General features: G+C 36.9%; 1 protein-coding gene across 1 annotated transcript in view; it reads left to right on the forward strand.

Moving 5' to 3' along the window:
• The window catches only part of dicer1 (dicer 1, ribonuclease type III), a 34,283-nt gene that overhangs the window by 1,306 nt on the left and 10,249 nt on the right, over positions 1-22,728 (forward strand). Inside the window, 23 exon segments of the mRNA XM_081394507.1 lie at positions 2,315-2,364; positions 3,490-3,593; positions 3,762-3,950; positions 4,390-4,543; positions 5,838-5,965; positions 6,110-6,244; positions 7,481-7,641; positions 8,548-8,716; positions 8,896-9,368; positions 11,258-11,390; positions 11,485-11,727; positions 11,810-11,964; positions 12,049-12,181; positions 13,231-13,306; positions 13,386-13,525; positions 14,192-14,371; positions 14,545-14,758; positions 15,917-16,070; positions 16,199-16,381; positions 16,480-16,585; positions 16,761-16,936; positions 17,711-18,530; positions 20,631-20,783. Of these exon segments, the coding sequence (XP_081250633.1) occupies positions 3,837-3,950; positions 4,390-4,543; positions 5,838-5,965; positions 6,110-6,244; positions 7,481-7,641; positions 8,548-8,716; positions 8,896-9,368; positions 11,258-11,390; positions 11,485-11,727; positions 11,810-11,964; positions 12,049-12,181; positions 13,231-13,306; positions 13,386-13,525; positions 14,192-14,371; positions 14,545-14,758; positions 15,917-16,070; positions 16,199-16,381; positions 16,480-16,585; positions 16,761-16,936; positions 17,711-18,530; positions 20,631-20,783 (4,200 nt within the window). The 5' untranslated portion in view covers positions 2,315-2,364; positions 3,490-3,593; positions 3,762-3,836.

A 22,728-nucleotide genomic window follows, 5' to 3' on the forward strand; every position in this document is an offset into this window, starting at 1 on the left:
TTTTCATTGGAAAATTTAAATACAGCTAACACGATTTGTCATAAATTTGGCATCTTATTAATAAAATAAGCAACTTACTCAAGCTTACTATTCTGGTGGTGATTGAGGAGATTCCCCCCTTCTATGTAAAGCGCTTTGAGTGCAGAGAAAAAGCGCTATATAAATGTAATGAATTATTATTATTATAAATAATCTGGACAGATCCATCAGGTCCATATTAAAGGCTTCAAACTCAAAACTAAGTGTGATGCAAGTTGATATGTGCTTATTTCATGAATTGTTATATCTGGAAACTGGTTTAATAACTGATTTTAGTCTGACGTTCAGGGTTACAATGAGCTCCAGAAATGCAGACGCCACAGAAGAATAACTGTAAAGTTGTGTACTTGACTAAGTTTATAGATTTGCTGCTGCATCTCTTTAGAAAATTTCACGTGTGCTGCAAATGCCATATGCTGCTGAATCAACTAGTTGCATTCTTCAAAATAAAGTGACAGTAATGTAAGCAGAATGAATTATTGATGAGAATTTAGGAGTGCATGAGATGGGGTTATGGAAACTTGCCCTTTATTTTCAGGGTCAGATCAGGTGACCCGCTGGATGGGTTGGCCTGAGGGGCCCTTTCATGTGACAAGTGTGAGTTTTGGAGGCCTGAAATCAGGTGTTGGGCACGTTTACGTTGGAACTCCTGCATGTGGAATTACTTTGAAGCCAGTTTTTGTCTTGTTTGTATATGAATATCTTCTTATTGGGAATGTAAATGATTAGAGTCGTAATGGAACTCATAGTTCTCCTAAATGCATGAATCAGTGTATTATTTTTTATTTTTTTGCAGTCTATGTTTGAACCAATTTAAGGACAGCTGGTTTCTTTACTGTTTTTGTTCCACAGTGCAAGTTCTCCTTTCTTGGGCACGCGTTTCTGCTGTAGTGGGCACTTTTTTGAGAGATTTTAGCTGTTTAATCTTGGATTGAAGCTTACTTGTAAACAATCAGTCCTCACAGAATCATAGCTGCCGCTATATCCAGAGTCATTCACATGGTAATGTAGGTCATGCTCTGCGCTTTGTTCTGAAACTCGACTGGGACTGCGGTATGCAGCCAGTCTGGCCAGCCGTTTCGCCTACAGTGTGGCTAGAGGTTAACAGGAAGTCTAGACTTCCATGCTGGTTTGTTCAAGTGGATGTAGTTCTGCTCAGTTAAAATAAGAGCACCTCACTTCATCTGTTTTGCAGTAAATCAACCTAATCAAATAGTCAATTATCCTATCTTGATTTTAGATTGAATTAAGAAAATTGGCTTTTCAAAAATTAACTATTGTATTAAGGTGTTGTTACTATATAATACAACAGTTCTAACTTCTACTTCTAACTTGTTATTGGCCACCACTGACATAAAAAAGACACTAGGGCTGCAACTATCAAGCATTTTGATATTCATTTAATCTGACAATGGTTTGTCGTTAATCCAATCATTATATAGGCTATATGCAACTATTTTGCGCAGTATTTAAGTCCAAGGGGTCCTTGGCCTAAAAAAGGTTGAATTGGTTGTCTGTATCATAAATTGTATTTATTATGTGCAGAAAACCTAATATAAAGCCCCCCTGTTGCCTATCCATTCACAAGCGATAATGTCTTTTTTTTTTTTTTTGGTAACTGTTTTATATTTCAGATTATTTTGTCTAATTTTATTAGCCTAGTTGTTGCAACTCAAAAAGACAGATATTCTTGAATCCTGTTCAAAGGAAATCTCATTGATTTTTTAAAATGGTTTTATGATACTATAATTACTGTAGTAACTATTTTTTGTGATGGTCTGATTTGACTAATTAAGATAAAGTACCAGTAACAAGTTGTCCCGAGCCTTGATTTTCAACACTGGAAATCTGCTTGTGCATAGTCGAATCGGGCAGCCGTGACCTGGCCAGCTGTTTTGCGGCCAAGCGTTTAACATCGAATGTTTCGTTCACCGAAACAGATGTGTGTCAGCGTTTTCAAAATCTGAAAGTAAATAACCTATGTGGTTGCATTAGAGATTCATGAACCCGAACATGAAGTCTTAGAGCAGATTTTTAACCAAGAGCAAATGTGTTCACTCACTGAAAATGAAGCCTTGTGTTACTTGAGCTGAAATGACTTGTGGTGATTTGTTGCAGCTGTGTCGAACAGCGGTTGTCAGGAGGAAAGTGTGCGCTCGATCCTGAGTGGCAAAAATGTGTTGACAAGCCAGTTGTCATCTAAATTCAGCTGTCCTCTCCTTGCCAGAGATATGTCCATTATCACAAGCTGTATTTTCTCTCTTCTTTTTCACAGTATTGAAAGAATATTATCTCAGGGCCCCTCCCCCATCTGCAGCATTAAAGGTATTGTGAGCATGTCTATCTGCTGAAATAGTCACATCATGTTTTTAAATGCCCACTGCTAATGGGTGAAAGCAATGGATAATATATGGATGATTTAGTCAACTATTTAGTTCAAATAAGAAACATTTGTCATTATTGACGTATTTCATAACATTGGGTCTCATTCACTAGTAATTGCGTGGATTATTTCGTATTTGTTCGCACAGGAGAACTTCTTACGAAAGATCTCAACCTAATTCACAACACATTCATATGCACATGTATTTGTTCTTAACATCGTTCTGTTGTTAGTGAATTTGGAGTATTCTAAATGAGCGGCCGCGTGCACGAGGTTAGTCATTTGCATAAAACACGCCCAAACATCTCCATATAAGGGCCTTCCTTACAGGCTTTCGTCACGCTCGCCACTGTTTGCAGACGCGCTCTCGCCTGAACCTCGAGCTGTGCCAAGTGTGCCATTCTCACCAGTTCTCACAATAAACACCTATTATACTGACCCAAATTACAGACCTCTCATTAGCCAGCTGCAGAAACCTCTCAGCTGAAGCTATAACGCAGCTTTTCTTACTCTCAATGTATGATGGAAGGTATTTAAGATGAAATTAGTATATATAATAATTTTTATGTAAGCAATAAGGTACGAGAGACGGCTGAAAGGTCACGGCTGAAGGGCACGAATTTATTATATAAGTTCTGATGACTGCAGTTGAATAGTTAGGCAATTAATCAAACAAATTTTGAATGAATGTCAGTTTAGGCTTGTAATAACAAAATTGTTGGTCGCTTTACATGCAAAACAAATAGAAATTTTTGGCCAGAATAAAATACAAAGTGAACCCAAATTTATGCCAGTGACCAAAAGTAAATTTTACCAACAGCTTTGTCAGTAAATAAGGCAATAAATGTCATGCTTTTAAATATTATTGATTTAATTTAGACTTAATATTGTGTGTAAAATGGTGTGTCACATCACTACATTGTAGTAAGGTGCTTGCTTGATTCCATAAGTAAAGAAATTGAAAAATACGGTATAATCTCAGACCTGTTTGCTCCGTATGTAAACACACATTTGTTCTTGCTTTAGAGTTGTGCAGGTTCTAAGTGTGTGTCTGTTTTTCCAAGCAGAGTAACTCGAGGGGAACAAGAATGAGCTGATTTTAAGAGCTCTGATAATGATGCCCAGAATAAGTGCGGCCTGGTCACACAGCAGAGTGGGGAACGTACACGCTGTGAGTAAACACACTCATCTATAATCAGTAACCCAGATGAATCCACCCTAACCAGCACTGAATAACATGTCGCTCAAAATACCACGAACGTAACAGCAATGTGGCATTGAATTCAGCACTATTGTTGGTGACCTACTGATCTGATCTTAACATGTCTGTCTCTTGCAGTGAGCATTAGAAGGCCACGATGCAATGAGATAAACACTGGATGACTGGAGGTCCCCTGCTTAACAGTCTATAAGCATGGCTGGCCTACAGCTGGTGACCCCTGCCTCCTCACCCATGGGGCCCTTCTTCGGTCTCCCGTGGCAACAGGAAGCTATCCATGACAACATATACACACCAAGAAAATATCAGGCAAGCTTTTTGAAAAGGTTCTTAGGTTGGGAGATTACTGTATTGTCCTTTACGTTTTTGTTTATACTTAAAGGGTTTGTTCACCCAAAAATGAAGGAATATATTTTATTCTTGTGATGGCAAAGCTGAATTTTAGCAGTCATGACATCAGTCTTAAGTGTCACATGGTCCTTCAGAAATCATTGTAATCAATGTTGAAAACAGTTGTGCTGCTTAATATTGAGGAAACCGTGATACAGTTTTTTCAAGATTCTTTAATGAATAAAAAGTTCATATGTTTTCTAATGAAACCGTTATAAAGTGTATATATTATAAACAACATAGTTTTGTCACTTTTGATCAATTTAATGCATCCTTGTTGAATTAAAAAAAAAGTTTAATGTTATTGTTCATGGTACATTACATTTTGCTGAATAATTTCACCCAATTGCATTTTCAGGTTGAACTTCTTGAAGCAGCTCTTGAACACAATACTATAGTCTGCTTAAATACTGGCTCAGGGAAGACCTTTATCGCAGTGCTCCTAATCAAAGAACTCTCCCACCAAATCCGTGGAGAGGATGAAAAGAGAACCGTTTTCCTTGTGAATGCAGGTGAGTAATTGTCTAGTCTGTCATGTCACAAATGCATTGCCATGTTCCCCATTAACACTAGAAGTGCCAGAATTCCATTACTACTAGAACTGCCGCAAGCGGTCATTTTGACCGCTAGATTCCAAACTCTATATCTTTAATGATAAATACCCAGTTGAGAGATTAATGCATTTATTGTATTAGGATATCTTTTAAAAACAAAACAACTCCAAACTCTACGTTTAAACAAGTTTATTTTATACATCTATAAATAATAATAAGATGTCCTGAACAAAATGACGGAGTAGCCTGTTTTCATGTTTACACTGTTCGATCGCGCCCGCACCCGCCGACACACACACACACACACACACACACACACACACACACACACACACACACACACACACACACACACACACACACACACACACACACACACACACACACACACACACACACACACACACACACACACACACACACACACACACACACAACACACACACACACACACACACACACACACACACACCATATTCCATTGCAATCTTGACATCGCAGCCTGTTCATTACAGCCATAATAAAATATAATAATAAAATAGCATAGTCAACCTAACATATAAAAATTCCACTGCTCTGTTTATATAGTCAGTAGTAGGCTACAATTCGTACCATTTTGCGCATGTGAAGGTGATCATTTTTTCCGTCGATTTTGGAACACAAGTGAAGTACAAAGCCTATAATAAAGAATAGTTTACCATCCAAATACATCGCAAATGTTGAAACATTTTGATTCTAATTAGAGAGTTACGTGAGCCGTTATGTGAGCCCAACGCCGCTTACTTTCACTTTCGCTTGAAAGTAGCCGATTTCATTTTGGCTTGTTTATTGTTTATTTATTTGTTATTGTTCTGTTCTAAATATCATTACATTTAAATGATTTGTTGTGGAACATGTTTTGTGTATTTTTTACCACATTTTATTGTTGTGTATATTGGTATATGTATAATAATACCGCGAAATTCAGTGCGGTCAATATGACCGTCTATGGCCGAAATAGGTAAATATGTTAATTTGTTTTTCTGCATTACGTGTAATTTATATGAAAAGCATTTTAAATGAAAATACAGACACTTTTAGGAAAAGTCAGGTACCAGCAGGATTTTATTTATTTTTTCAACAAAGTTATTGCAGATATAAAATTCAAAACGGTCAAAATGACCGCCATGGCAGTTCTAGTGTTAAAGCATGATCAAAACTTTCCTTGTTGATTAATCTAAATTCTGTGTTGTTCGTTTTTCCCGAATTAAAGCATCATCTGTGGTTCAGCAAGCATCTACTGTAAGAACCCACTCGGATCTCCAGGTAGCCGACTACATGTCAGAGGAAATGACATCATGGCCTGAGGAGATGTGGAACAGAAAGATTATGGGGAATCAGGTGTGATTTAAACATGTTCGTTTTAATGTGCCCATGAATTCATTCATATAATTGTTGAACATCTTGATGAGGTGTCATTGTTCAATCGGTGATATTTTCCTATCCTCCTCATCCCTCTCTTTTCCATAATGTCTGTTCTTTCAGGTGCTGGTGATGACGTGCCACATCTTCCTGCATGTGTTAAAGAATGGAGTCTTACCACTATCAAAAATCAACCTGCTGGTTTTTGACGAATGCCACCTTGCAATCACGGACCATCCTTATCAGGAAATAATGAAGGTGAAATTGCAGTCTGTTACGACATTTAACGGAGGCTTTGAAATCACATCTGTCAGTGTAAAGAGAGGGATGATAGAGGTCTCATCTAACTGTCACTCCATATAATACTAAAAAGATGTCGATCCATTGGTATATTAATGGGCGTGTATTTAGTCCTGAAGGTTGAACAAAGGCACTCTGAGAAGATATTTTAATGCCAGTTGGCCATATGACAAAACATCTTAAGTTCAGAGTTAAAGTCGACATGAAATGGAAGTTGTGATCGTCTTCACTTTCCTATTGTGTGACATCCAGTGAGAATGGAATTTAGGGCGGGACTTGATTTTGTCCATCTGGAATTAATTGAATCGTTGTGGTTTGCTATTGCTGTGATCTCATGTGAGTGACAGGTTGTCACTCATGCCAGTAAACATGTCATAAGAGAAGAGAATAGATGTCGTCGCAAGAGGCAGGGGAAGTTAATTTAATTAAAGATTACGAGGGCACATTAATTTAAAAACAAAGGGATAAATCATTTATAATAAATGGCAATATTTAATAAAAAAATATAATTGACAATTTTTATTTCATTGTGAAATTCTTTCATCATTTACTTGCCCTCACCATCGTTCCATCCAAACCTGTATGAATGACTGACTTCTGTGGAACACAAAAGAAGATATTTTGAGAAGTGTCTCCATTTAGTAGATGTCATTGTCAGTGGGCTCAAACATTGTTTGGCTTCCAGGGTTCTTCAAAATATCTTTGTGTTGTGCAGAAGAAAGGAAGTTATACAAGTTTCGCATGAAATAAGGATGAGTAAATGATGACAGATTTCATTTTTCAGTGAATTATCCTTTTGACTTTAAAGATTGGCTGAATGCATTTTTTAATTTGACCTAATGTGAGATATTTTCTGGGGAGAGAGCCATAATTTAGTCACAACACTTAATTTACGAAATGCAAACCATCAACTTTTAAGTTGACTTCAGAGTATTGCTGTAGAATACATTAGTTATAATTAGAGTTGTGCTGATTCAATAATGTATTGAGATTTAGTGTTTTCCTGATATTAAAACATTTGCTGGGGATATAAATTAGTTTACACAACTATGTTTTCATGATTAATCACAGTTGTCAACTGAATACTTTTGCCTAACTGTAATCCAGGATAAACAGATAGATACCATATTGTAAGCTGGTGATATCCATCCCTCATTATAATGCTTTATTAAATGGTGTAAATCTTCTTTGCAGATTTGTGAGGGTTGCCCAGGCTGTCCTCGCATTTTGGGTCTGACTGCTTCCATTTTAAATGGCAAATGTGACCCTTGTGATCTGGAGGAGAAGATTCAGAACCTGGAGAAGATTTTGCAGAGCAATGCAGAAACTGCCACCGATCTTGTGGTGCTGGATAGGTAGTGTTTCCTTGTAAACATTTCGGTCATATGATGCCATTTTAAATGTTCATCATTTTGATTATTGGGTGTAATACAATTGGTTAACATGCTTTAATGTTAAAAAAACTCATTATTTTTCACATACTGTACATTATTGCAGCTCCTCTATTCCTGGTCCGTCTGAAACGCACTGATTTCTACAAAACCCCTCGTTCCGAAAAGCTCAGAGTGTTCTGATTGGCCAGCAGAGTCAGACCCAGTGCATTGTGATTAACCAAACACCTCAAGCGTGTGCTGAAAATGTAACGCCTCTTACCATAATCACAGGCTTCAGCTTCCAAGTCTTTAAGCAATTGTAAATACACAGTTAATAATGTTGGTGGTTTTCCCATATCGGTTCAAGCCCGAGTAGGATTTCGAATTTGCTTATGATCAATCTGATCGAGCGGAACCAACGTTTCACTGTGTTAAAGAGTCTTTGTATAAAACTGGCGTTGTGCGCTCCCTGGTTCAGGAAGCTGTCCTAACCGCCGATTCTGTATTTCATCTGTTTTCGGAAAGCAAAATAAAGCGCTTTTGCTTTCGCATCTAAACACGCAGCATCTCCGTGACATGACGACAATGCTACAATTTACTGAAGCGTCATCTTTCTTTATGTATGCTTTCGACGGGCATTATGCTAATATTTCACATTTGTGACATAGACGTTTGAGGAAGTAATATCTGGCATTTTAGGCAGGTCTGGTGCAGTGTTCTCTGTACGAATAAATCCAGAATAAGACACTATGAGCTTTCTAACTTTGCAAATCATATAAATGCACAGATAAATTACACTTTAAAGGGAAAAAGCATCATATGACCCCTTTTGAGTATCGTCTATTATAAATCTTTCTTGAAGTTTCTTACCTGTCTATTTACGTCCAGGTATGCGTCCCAGCCTCGTGAGGTGGTGCTGGACTGTGGGCTGTACCAGGATCAGAGTGGGCTCTCTAAGAGGCTTTTGAGCGAGTTGGATGAAGCCCTTCATTTTCTTAATGACTGCAACTTATTCACTCATCGAGAAGATAGAGACCCCACGTTCATCTCCAAACAGGTTCTCCCCTTAGGGTCTTATTTTGTCTCTTGCCACCATCATTTAAGTACATAATGGTCACAAACTCAATGTTACCTCTTCTAACCCTAGACCAAAATTAAGAAGATGGAACAAGACTCTTGACAGAAACTGCCTGTAGTTGTATGATTTGTTTTAATCGTGTGATTGTTTATCCCAAGGTGCTGAATGACTGTCGTGCCGTGTTGACTGTGCTGGGCCCTTGGTGCGCAGATAAAGCTGCGGGAATCATGGTCCGGGAGCTGCAGAAATATATCAAACATGAACAGGAAGAGCTGAACCGCAAGTTCCTGTTGTTCACGGACACCATTCTGAGAAAAATCCACGCTTTATGTGAGGAGCATTTCTCTCCAGCTTCCCTAGACCTGAAGTTTGTCACTCCCAAAGTCATCAGACTTCTGGAGATTCTCCACGAGTACAAACCTTTTGAACGGCAGCAGTTTGAGAGCGTGGAGTGGTACAACAATCGCAATCAGGACAATTACGTTTCTTGGAGCGATTCTGAGGACGAAGACGAGGATGAAGAGGCGGAGGCAAAGGAGAAGCCCGAAGCAAATTTTCCCTCGCCTTTCACCAACATCCTCTGTGGAATCATCTTTGTGGAAAGGCGATATACAGCGGTTGTTTTAAACAGGTTTGTTTGCAGTGCTCCACTGTCTTTCTCAGAAAATACTATGCAAATAATATGTGCTGTAAAACTACAAGTGAATTTAGGCAATTACTACATTATAATGGACAGTATGAAAGTAGTGTATTACTATTTTGAATATTAACTGAGCACTAAATGACTGCAAAGGTAATCTTATATAAAAACGATACAATAGATATCATTTTCTTTTAAATTTACAGATAAAATGTCTAATATTTACCATAACCGTTATGATACTAGACTAGTATATCATGAATTCCTAGTATTTAGTAGGGGTGTGCAGTGTCTGTATTTAGATTCAGACTTTTATATTATTGATTTTACAAATATACAATTTTAGATGAGATCACTTTTCACTTTTATGGGTTAGATCTTTAGTCTAACAATTTTTCTTGTTATTTGTCACTATTATGAAATCACCAAATATTATAACATAAAATTAAAGCAATATTTAAATCAAAAGTTTGGGGTCAGTAAGATTTTCTAATGTTTTTGAAAGAAGTCTCTTATGCTCACCAAGGTAGTTTTTATAAAAAAAAAAAAAAGTAAAAACAGTAATATTGTTAAATTTGATTACAATTCAAATTAACTGCTTTCTATTTTAATATATTTTCAATGCAATTTATTCCTGTGATGGCAAAGCTGAAGTTTCAAAAGCCTTTACTGTAGTCTTCAGTGTACTATTTATTGCTTAATATTTTTGTGGAAATCATGATTAATTTTTTTTCAGGATTGTCTGATGAATAAAAAGTTCAAAAGAACAGCATTTATTTGAAATGGACATCTTTTGTAACATTATAAATAGGATTGGAAATCGAAAATCGATTCCAATTCTGGAATTGGATACTTGCTGTAAAATAAAAAAAATTATTCTGCTTATAGATTCATGTGTGCATTTTAATGTGGTTTTAAACCATTCAAGCGCAAGAAGATGCGAAAAAGAACTCAATTTGCCACTCCCTCTCTGGTTTTTGTGCTGAGCACACACACAAAAAGCCGCCTTGAGTTCTCTTTCGCGTCATCTTGTGCTTGAATGGACAAATACACACAAAATTGTCAAAATATCTCCGTTAACACAGTCAGTTATGTCTTAAATTAACTTAAACAGATGAGAAAGAAAACGTGTAACAGTATATTGGATCAGTGCATTAGGTCTTAAAGTGACAGTGCAGTCTAATATTACTGCATCAGTCTGTGCATTACTGTTAATCACAGAACAAAATAAAATAAAATGACTCGCTGATCTTGACTGAATAACTTTTGTAACTTTAATAAGGATTAATCTATATTTTATTTATATTTGTATTAAGATATATTTTATTTATACAAAGAAAACTAGGTAGTGTTATTTTAAATTTGATTTCAATTTCTGAACTTTATTAAAGACAAGAATACAGTCAGTAATACAATAAGAACAAATAAGCAAATTAGCAATAGCACAAATAAATTGTATACAACTGAACAATGTTTGAAATTTATATAAGGTAGTTGTTAAATAGTTGTTCTTTAGGTTGTGGGTTTTTGTTCGTGGTATTAAGCTGCAACAATCTTTTGCAAAAAGAAATACATATGTTTATCTAAATGGATGACTTAATTATTTTTTTTTTCATATTGGAATCAAAACTAGGAATCGATAAGCAGAATCGGAATCGCTAATATTCAAACTATACTCAACCCCCCTAATTATAAATGTCTTTACTGTCACTTGATTTATTTAATGTGTCCTTGCTGAACAGTATTAATTTCTTTTAAAAACATCTTGCTAACTTGAAACTTTAGAATGGTAGTGGATATATTTAGTTAGCATTTAGCAAATGCTTATTTGAATTATCCAAAGCAACTTTAATGCACTTTGTATTATTTGTGTGTATCAGACTTATTAAGGAGGCAGGGAAGCAGGACCCAGAGCTGGCTTACATTAGTAGCAACTTCATCACAGGTCACAGCATCGGCAAGAACCAGCCTCGCAACAAACAAATGGAGGTCGAGTTCAGAAAACAAGAGGAGGTGAGTGAATTCGGCAGTCCAAAAAAGCCTCCTGTGCCACTTCCTTAGCTTATGCTGATCATAATTGTTATTGTTGATTCACACTATTGTACAGGTCCTGAGGAAGTTCAGAGCCCATGAAACCAACTTGCTCATTGCAACCAGCATTGTGGAAGAAGGTGTTGATATTCCAAAGTGCAATTTGGTGGTTCGGTTTGACCTGCCGACAGAGTACCGTTCGTACGTGCAATCCAAAGGTCGTGCCCGTGCTCCAGTCTCCAATTACATCATGTTAGCTGACAACGAACGGACGAAAACGTTTGAAGAAGACCTCAAGACCTACAAGGCCATAGAAAAGGTCAGCAGATTTAATGAGAACTATTTCTAATGGAGAGTGTGTGCATTAAAACATGTAATGTAAAAAGTTGTACGTCTTTCAGATCCTCCGAAATAAGTGCTCGAAGTCAGCAGAATGCAATGATTTTGAACTGGAGCCGGTGACCGATGATGACAACGTTCTCCCACCTTACGTCCTGCGCTCAGAGGACGGAGGCCCCCGCGTCACGATTAACACAGCCATTGGGCACATCAACAGGTCCGTATCCTGTCCTAAATCGTAAGATTACTGTATTTTGTTGCATGTTGCATTCATTCTTTAATGTATTTGTGTTTTGTGCAGATATTGTGCGCGTTTGCCCAGTGATCCGTTCACTCATCTTGCTCCGAAGTGTAAAACTGTGGAGTTGAAGACTGGAGGTTATCGATCCACACTCTTTCTACCCATCAACTCACCACTCAGAGTTCCTGTCACTGTGAGTTCTGGCCACAATATATTTATAAAATTTTTCTAAAACAATTTACATTTAGTCAGCTTTGCTAGGAGTTAAAAGTAGGGCTGTGTGATTAATCGAAAATCAATTCAAGAAAGCACGATTTTGAATGCTGCATGCATAAATCTGGCATTTACTAGAGTTTACTATTGCGACATAAAATAAAGCACAGAAACAGGGAAGATGAATTCAGGGCAGGATAAGGACTTGGCCAAAACAAACATCTGTGGTTTTGGAATATTTTCGATACAGGAGAGATGATCATATATGTATCATGTAGGGGCCATTCACACAGAATTCACAACGCGAAAAACACGCGACTCGGGTCTAGAGACGGGCTTTTAAAAAGTTTAACATCTTTTACTTTGAGCACCGTGTGGAATGCCATGTCATGCGCGAGATGCTGCAAAAGACGCGAAACATGAATGCAGCGTTTAAAGACGTCCATAGTACAGGCATTTTTGAACTGCTCAACATACAAAAAGAGTGAAACAGGCATGTAGAAATAACCAACAGTGTCACATAAAAATTATACAGACAAGTATGTGTCTAAGGAAATATTGTTTCAAAATCGTGATTAAAATAGTGATTAGGATTTTTTTTTTGTCCATATCACAAATATCGAAAGTATTGTCATTTCCTCACCCTTGTGTTATTCCAAACCTGTTAGACTTACTTTCATCCATGGAACACAAATGGAGATGTTTTGAAGAATGTTCACGCTGCTCTTTTCCATACAATAAAATAAAAGTTGTCGATATGACTTAAATGCTTTATTCCACATCTTCTATAACCCTATGATGCTTTGTGTGAGAAACAGACTGAAACCTTTCACTTTCATTGTATGAAACAAAATAGCTTAGAGACCATCTGTTTTGCTCCATGGATGAAAGTCATACATAAATTCATAAAAAAGCCATACATTTTTGGGTGAACTATACAATTTAAATTCAAAAATGTGCGTGATTTTTCTATAAATCCCTGATTGAAAGTAAAAAGAACACTTCTAAACACTTTCTTCTTCCCCTTAGGGGCCAACAATGAATTGTGCAAGACTTGCAGAGAAAGCTGTCGCTCTTCTCTGTTGTGAAAAACTGCACAAAATTGGTGAGCATGAAAAAGTGTAAATTATACAAGATTTATGCATTCTGAGAGCCGCTGATTGATACGCAGTGTTCGTGCCTAGGTGAACTGGATGATCATTTGATGCCGGTGGGAAAGGAAACTGTAAAATATGAGGAGGAGCTGGACTTGCATGATGAGGAAGAGACGAACGTGCCAGGAAGACCAGGCTCTACCAAACGGAGACAGTGTTACCCAAAAGCCGTGAGTGTGTGCCTTTTCAACAGCATGTAGGGCCAGGTGATGTAATAAGAATGAAGATTAAAAGACTGTCAGGATTCATGCTTTTGTTTGTACCACCATTGTAGTGATATACAATACATTTCCATGAACTACTGTTCAGAAGATTGGGGTCGGTATGAATTTTTTTTTAACAACAAAGTCTCTTATGCTCACCAAGGCATTTATATTAGTACAATTTAAATTTAAATATTAAACAAATATTAAATTTAAACAAATATTAGTACAATTTAAAATAACTGTTTTCTATTTTGATATATTTTGTACCTTATCCCTATGATCACAAAGCTGAATTTTCAGCATCATTACTCCAGTCTTCAGTGTCACATGATCCTTCAGAAATCATTCTAATATGCTGATTTGGTGCTCAAGAAACATTTCTTATATTATCAATGTTGAAAACATTTGTGCTGCTTAATATTTTTGTAGAAACGGTGATACTTTTTTCTTTGATTAATAGTTCAAAAGAAAATTGTAACAACAATTATTTATAACATTATTTTACTCTCTTTACAGTCATCTTTTGTTAATTTTAATACATCCCTGCTAAAATAAAAGGATTATTTTCTTTCAACAATGTGAAACAATGTGTAGACTATATAGAATAATGTTGGGTGTGATGTGTTGTAGATACCAGAGTGTCTGCGGGGGTGTTACCCTGTGCCAGAGCAGCCTTGTTACCTTTACGTCATAGGGATGGTCCTCACCACCCCTCTTCCTGATGAGCTCAACTTCCGGCGGAGGAAGCTGTATCCGCCAGAGGACACTACCCGATGTTTTGGCATTCTAACAGCTAAACCAATACCTCTGGTAATCACCTTTCATTTATTTTATCTTTCTGAATCTGGAGATCCTTGAAGAACTTGTGAAAAATGTGGTTTAAATGTGTAGGTTTTTTTTTTTTTTTTTGTAAATTGCTTTTATTATTATCTAGAAAACAGTCAAATGTGTTATTTATTTAATATCTGATTCTGTGTCATCAGATCCCTCACTTCCCTGTGTACACACGTTCTGGTGAGGTGACCATCTCGATTGAGCTGCAGAAGTCGGGCTTCACTCTGAGTGCAGCGCAGCTGGAGCTGATCACGCGTCTGCACCAGTACATCTTCTCCCACATCCTCCGTCTGGAAAAGCCGGCGTTAGAGTTTAAGCCTGTCGAGGCAGATTCTGCCTACTGCGTTCTACCTCTCAACATTGGTGAGTGCTGCAGATGTTGTCTTGTTTGTCTTTAAGATTACAGTTAGTCCTTCCTCTAATTGTCAATGTATAATATGGTCTTATCTAGAGCTGTAAAGAATGTTTTTGATTATTATCATTCCAACATTCTTCATTCCAAAGTGCACAGACCCAGCTAATAATGGAATTCATTATCATCTACCTATTTGTTGCAGCTAGTGGTTGACTGATATATTGCCATGGCTAATTTTTGCATTTTTAAATTATATTACCGAATTCATTTTTCTGTTTGGCCGGTAAGTGACGGAAGCAGGACTTTTGTTTAAATAACTCTGGGACTTTTATTTTGACATCACTGAATCTCAGCACCTGAGCATTAGAGTTAGTTAACGGTTTAGTCTCATAAATAAGAGAACTGTGAAATAAAAAAAGTAAATGGTAAATGAAAAAGTATTATAGCGTTATAGCCTATCTGTTATTAGTAATAAGGTAAACACTGTAACTTTCTGATTTACCGTTGGCATTCTGTAAATAAATACACATTAAATTTTACAAAATTTGCAAACTTTGACAAATATATGTGACATTTATAAATATGAATGTACTCTGAGTGATGGTCCATATGTCTAAATAGGATGTTTACAGGAAAGTTTTTCTGTAAGACACAAACGAGTGAAAAAACATCCTTAATTTAGAACTATTCTGAACAATATCCAGTTGTCTGTCATATTCATTATGTACTGAATGTAAAATTAGTGTTACCTTGTCTTTATTTGAGAAAATATGATTCCAAGTGAAGACATATCAGATTACTCAGTGCACTGTTTACTTTTATTCATGTTTTTAACCGAAAATATACAATATTATAGTAATATAATAGGATTACAGAATCAAGAAGTTGCTATCTAAAGTACAAATCTGTTTATACTTTACTGTTGTTTGTGCTAGTTTTTTTTTATCAAGTTTAAATAATTTTTTTCTTATTGTTTCATTTTTAAATTATTTATATTTCTAAAACTAATTCATATTTTAATTTAGTAAATGTCAAATATAAATGTCATTGCCGCTTGTATTATTTAATATTCACTACATCTTTAATTAAATAGTGTGATATCATATATATCGGCTTTATATCAGCCATTGGCCACCTCCTGCTCTAAGATATTGTGCTCTGTTCAGTTGAGGATTCCAATACCTTGGACTTGGATTTCAAGTTCATGGAGGATATTGAAAAGTCTGAAGCACGCATTGGCATTCCAAATACTCAGTACACCAAGCAAAACCCATTCATTTTCAGATTGGAGGACTACCAGGATGCTGTCATCATTCCGAGGTACAAAAGTTACTTGTGATCTCTGAGTCTTATTACCCTTGTAATTAAGCTCTCATTGATTACTTATACTGTGTTTTTGTTTTCACTGTAGTTGAACTCTACTCTTCTGTCTCATTCCTCCCTCTCAGGTATCGTAATTTTGATCAGCCACATCGGTTCTATGTGGCTGACGTTTACACAGACCTCACCCCGCTCAGTAAATTCCCCTCTCCAGAGTATGAGACTTTCGCTGAGTACTACAAAACCAAGTACAACCTGGACCTGTCTAATGTCAACCAGCCCCTACTGGATGTGGACCACACATCTTCAAGGTAGGAAGTAAAAAAAAAAAAGACAAATTCTGGTATGTGCTTTTTTTTTTTTCTCCCCAAGAAATTCATTATATATCCATGGTGGTCTTTTCCTGTAGATTGAATCTTTTAACTCCTCGGCACCTTAATCAAAAGGGGAAAGCCCTTCCTCTCAGCAGTGCAGAGAAGAGAAAGGCCAAGTGGGAAAGCCTACAAAACAAACAGGTATAAACTGACAGAAAGAATTTGTGGTGATAATTATAAGCCATCATACTTGAATTAAGTCTAATCATACTTTGTGTGCGAGTATTTCCTTCCACTGAGAGCGGTAACGGTCGTACAGAGGTTTGACTAGCATCAGATAACAGTCTTTGGTTGTATTTCTGTTCCATCTGCTTAGATTTTAGTTCCGGAGCTCTGTGCCATTCACCCCATCCCAGCCTCTTTGTGGAGGAAAGCTGTCTGCCTTCCCAGCATCCTCTACAGACTTCACTGCCTTCTGACGGCCGAAGAGCTGCGGTCTCAGACAGCCATTGACGCTGGCGTAGGGGCTAAGACCCTGCCTCCTGATTTCAGGTCATTTGATTATCCACAAATCAGACACAATACACTCATTCGCTCTTTTCCAAAACCTAGCAAGCTCCCTTAATAGGTGGCATTTCAAGGCGTTGTCGGCACACTCCTGACAAGAAAGGCTGTTCTAAAATGTATTTTGCCTCTTCTACTTTGATTTAAGTGTCAGAATTGGGACTTTTATTTTGACAGTACTGAGAATGTGGGACTTCTATTTTGACAGCGCAAATGCACAGAGGCTACAGTTCTCCAACTTCGTTAAATTACGTCTTTGTTTAACAGTTGTCAAATATATATGATAAAGTATTATAGCATATTAGCTAGTAATAGACTACCTAAGGCAAGCGCTATAACACTTTCTCATAAAGCCTAATACTGACATTCAGTAAATATGCATTTAAACAAACCTTTCATTATAGTCAAGGCGTTGCTCTGATATGGCCATCGGCCATCAAATAAAAATCACATCGGGCTACCATTAATTTTAATTTCTAAATGGCTGTTTAACCTAAGTTTGGCATGTGCAATGTTCTTTTATTCGCATTAGTGTTGTATAAATAGCTTAGCAACATGTGAACATCAAACTCTATTGGATTCAGTTAAGTCATTAGTGTGGCACAGAGAGTTACTGTCTTTATAGAGTTTTCCAATACAATACAGCAATTTGTGAGGTAACATCTCGGTTAGGATGCTACCTTAGAAAGCAGCTGACTTCAGCAATGTCTTTTCAGAAAGTGCACCCATTTGAGTCCTAATCTCACTGATTATTGACCCCAGGTATCCTAATTTGGATTTCGGATGGAAGAAATCCATCGACAGCAAATCTTTCATTTCCTGCCCCAGTGCATGTATGGAAGAGGACGATCACTGTAAACACGGCACAAGCTCAGATTCAGACCACACTGCTGAGGAGAGCTGCAATACGGAGACCTCCCAGCCTCCAGAGGGCGCTCTCCCTTGTGAGAACTGCAACACACCAGATGAAAAGCTAGAAACCCACATGCTCCCTGTGACTGATGTCCAGACGCTGAACAAAGACAAGAGCGACTGCGTCTGTTCCCGAAACCTCCCTAACAGCACTCGGTGTGACAGCGACGACCCCCCACACAGACATGACATTTGCCAATGCTCTCAGCTGGGCTCTCTGGAGAGTGACCTATCAACTCAAACCACTACCTCAGTTCCTGTGCGGCCCTCTCCAGCCGGCGAGCCACAGCCCCAGCCCAGCGATGAATGTACCCCAGGCAGGAACTCAGATCTCTGCGACGGACATGTGAAAAAACCTACCTCAAACTGTTGCCCCAAACCAGAGATGGCAACCAGCACCACAGCACCTTTAGAAGTTTCATCAGAGGTCTCTGACGTGACATCCACAACATCCTGCACAGGTCCAGCCTGGGATTCTCCGAAAACCTTGGGCCCCAACCCCGGCCTCATCTTGCAGGCCCTGACCCTCTCCAATGCCAGTGATGGCTTCAATCTGGAGAGGTTGGAGATGTTGGGTGACTCTTTCCTGAAACACGCCATCACCACCTACTTGTTCTGCACTTATCCTGATGCCCATGAGGGCAGGCTATCATACATGAGAAGCAAGAAGGTAAGATTAATAAAGCAACTGCAAAGCAAAAAACACTAAATACACCCTAGTTACCACATAGTAATGCATTGGGTGCTGCTCACAGTATTCTAGCATTGTGGCAGCAAGTTTTACAAGGCAACAAAATAATAATAAAATAAATAAAATGTACTAATCCTATTTTTTACTAATCTATTTATAAATCTAGCTATACTCTTAAATAAATAAATAAAACATATTATTTGACATTTCTCAAATACATTTATTTTAATTAGGGGTTTAACGGTTCAGATTACTCACGGTTCGGTTTTTCTCACTGTTTTAGGGTCACGGTTTCAGTACGGTTCAGTATGTGCTATGTTCAGGGAAAAAAGGAAAATAAGAACAAATAATCAAACTATAACGCAAATAAATACAATAGAGCAAAGATACAAATAAAATAAACAGTGCTTTTCGGGTGTTTCAGGTATCGATTCAATTTCTGAACCTGAAAACTACTATTGAAGTAATCAAATGTAAAACAACATTGCATATAATCTTCAGTGTATAAATTAAATAGATATTAATCATGATTAAAGTTACAAAAGTTACTCAATCAAGAGCAGTGAATGATTGCCTTGTCTTTTTGTTGTTTGATTAACATTAAAAACACAGACCGCAGGAATATTAGGCTGCTATCACTTTAAGATGAAATGCACAGATCCAGTACACTGATACACACGTGTTCTTTCTCGACTGTTTATGTTCACTTAAGACATAACCTACTTGGATACTTGACAAGATGGGCCTGTTGACAATTTTTGTGTGAATTTGTCCGTTCAAGCACAAGACGAGAACTCAATATTAGCGTGTACGCGCTTCGGATGAGTGCATACAAATCTTCTCCCAGCACAAACTCGAGTTCTCTTTCACGCCTTCTTGCGCTTGAATGTTTAAATTGGCAAGGCTTAAATGAGTTTAGTTTAAACACAGATAGCAGCGTGTGCTGCTCTCACCTGCGCTCGCTCGCTATCAACACCCCGGTTATGATGCCGTAAATTATTGGTCATATTCGAGCATACTGCCCTCGCATTGAAAGTTTAGGGGAAGCCAGAATAGGTATCCATCGACAGAAACATACATTAGCCTAACTCTATCTGTCTGTTTTATGTGCTATTTTCAGCAAACCATATTATAGATGTGTATGCATCGTCGTCAGATTTTAGATGAACCACCGTGCAAGTGCATGCCGAACCGTGGGTGGAGAACGGTACGGTTAGTTTTTTTACAGAGAACCGTTACACCCTTTATTTAGTATTATGCACTATTCTTAAATATTTATTAATAAATATTATTAAACATATTTTAAATATCGGTACTATATTATTTTGTACTTATTATTTAAATTTAATTTAAATATACTTACATAATATTATACACAATTCACAAGTATTAATAAATTGTAGATAAATATATTAATATTAGTAGTATTTGTTGTTATTCTTTATATTTACTTTAATTTCCCTTTTCACTTTTACTAATTTGCACTAATTACGTGCTACTACTTGTTACTAATTAATTTTCTTGAACTAATATAATATTTGCCAATTAAAGGTTGGCTAGAACATTTTTTTCTTAAACACTTTTTGTTATTCTGGTTAAAATTCTCTTCACATCCTGATAGCAATCAATGATAGAAGTGGTCTAAATATTAAAAATGTACATACCGTTTGTGGAAGTCTCTGGACCCAAACATTTTTTGTCCAATCATTGCATTCGGTCCGACAGTTTTTTTTTTTGTTGTTGTTGTTTTTGGTAGTAGGTGTGGCTTTGGAGAGCGCTCTAAAGGGAGGGTGGGATCTAATGCTTTCAAAGTTAGCTTGCTATTGCTAGCCACTCTGAAATTGCCTACCCTACCTTAAAGTTTAAATGATTAATTTATAATATTTACATACTGAATTGTTACTGGTTTTCATCACACATCGCTTTGCAATTACTGATGTCAGAGGATGCTAATTTAATTTTCTACTACCATTTATAACGTTTTTGGCAGTTGCTATGCCTCTATTTAAATATTGATTCATTTTTACTTCATTTATTAGGCTATATGGAAAACAAATGTTTTGCCTTTGTTATCTCCAGGTCAGCAACTGTAACCTTTATCGCTTGGGGAAGAAAAAGGGCCTTCCTAGTAGAATGGTGGTATCCATCTTTGATCCCCCGGTAAACTGGCTTCCTCCGGGCTACGTTGTGAATCAGGACAAAAGCAGCATGGACAAGTGGGACTCAGATGAGGTATGAGTCAGAGAGCATCTCCATTTGTTTACCCGATAGCTCAAGTCAAGCTTAACCCAATATCAACATGCATCTTCATGCACAATTACAAGTCTGTTTACATGGCTCTGTGCCTTGAGCGGAGGAACATCTTGGCAGCGTTGAGCTGCAGCTGCTTCCTGTCTCTGCCACTAGGGGGCAGGTTCATCCTTTCTGCCTGAAGCTGGGTTTCAGAATACAGGGCAGAATTTGCTTATTTATTTTACATTAAAAATATTAGACATTTTCAGTTCAGCATGACACACCTTTGGTTTGATTTTAAGCAAATGCTAACAAATTTTCCACAGTTCACTTGTTGCCTCTGGGGTAATTACTTCCAAACTTCTAAATAAAAGAAATGGTTGAATAAGTAAAAGGTAGTAGCTTAACTCATTATAGATTAAATGTAATAATGCCAACCTACTGAAATGAGTTAGCAAATTACCCTTATACAAATTGGAATTGTTTGTAAGGTAAAAAGCATAATATGGAGGGCAAGTGCGATATGCAAATAAATTATTAATAATAATACAATGACAAAATACGATAATGTGTCAGGTCAAGTGAAGTTGATTTAATCTATTTATTAGATAAAGGGTTAATTTTATTTTCTATATTTTAATTACATGGTCTGTCAGTCCCAGTGCTCTCATTCAAACAATGTGCAAATGTGATGACGATATGTTTTTTAAATGTATGCTATATATTTTGTGCAGAACATTTTTAAATTTGGGGTCAGTAAGATGATTTTTTTTTTAATAGAAATGAAAACTTTTATTTAACATTGATGCATTAAATTGATCAAAAGTTACAGTAGAGGCATACATTATGTTACAGAACTTTCTATTCTTGAGGAGCAAATCATCATATTAGAATGATTTCTGAAGGATCATGTGACACTGAAGACTGGAGTAATGATGCTGAAAATTCAGCTTTGCCATCACCTGAATAAAATACATTTTAAAATTGAAATATAAAACAGTTATTTTACATTGTAATAATAATAATACTCTTACTGTATTTTTAATCAATTAAATGCAGCTTTGGTGAGAATAAGAGACTTGTTTCAAAAACATTACAAAATCTTACAGACCCCCTAATGTTTTTAACATTATATATAAAAAAAAAAAAAAACCTCTTGATCTGTAATTTGGATATTCAACCTTATCATATCGCAACCCTCACTATAAGCTTGTTTGGATATATCATGAAATTCAAGAAATCTGCAGCTCTTAAGCCAAGACACAATTCAGAGAAATATATCAGGTCAGAAAGAGGTGCTACAATTACTTAAGATATATACCATCTTTTATTAAATGTAAGCCACAGTTTTCCATCTGTGTTTGAGCATATGCGATGTATTAGGACATGTGTACAGAACCAAGTCAGAAAAATGGAAAGAACTCTGCTTCTGGTTTCTACCAGCCCTCTCCATGGTTTCAACGGAGACTGTCTGTATGTTTTGGGTCGCCCTGTGTGGTTCGAGGTGTATATGTATGGGACGAGTGTACTAAATCTGCCTCGAGTGCTGTAATTTTAAGTGTCACTTCCATGTATTATTACAGTATTAGGTGTCATGGATATTAACATTTTAATGCATATGCAATAGACGTTTGCTCATATGGTCAAAGTTATGGCATATTAATGATATAAAAAAGATTTTTAGAGGATGTTTCAGCTTTTGAATCACGTTAGATTGGATGAGTCATTGACTTGGACCGTGAGCCTCGGCTCTGTTAGAGCTCTCCTGAGCAAACATAATACTGTGGTTGAACTAAAACACTTTTAAATTGTAATCTTTGCAAATCTGTTGTAGATACTGAGCCTTGGCTTCACAGGGCTCTTGGACTCAGCGTTCCTTTCATGATGTTGTTTGGTTTGGTTTGTTGAGCTGTAAGACATTGGGCAATCTGTTTTTGTTTCTCAG

This window comes from Scardinius erythrophthalmus (genome assembly GCF_964197995.2).
Source record: "Scardinius erythrophthalmus genome assembly, chromosome: 19".
Lineage (NCBI taxonomy): Eukaryota > Metazoa > Chordata > Actinopteri > Cypriniformes > Leuciscidae > Scardinius > Scardinius erythrophthalmus.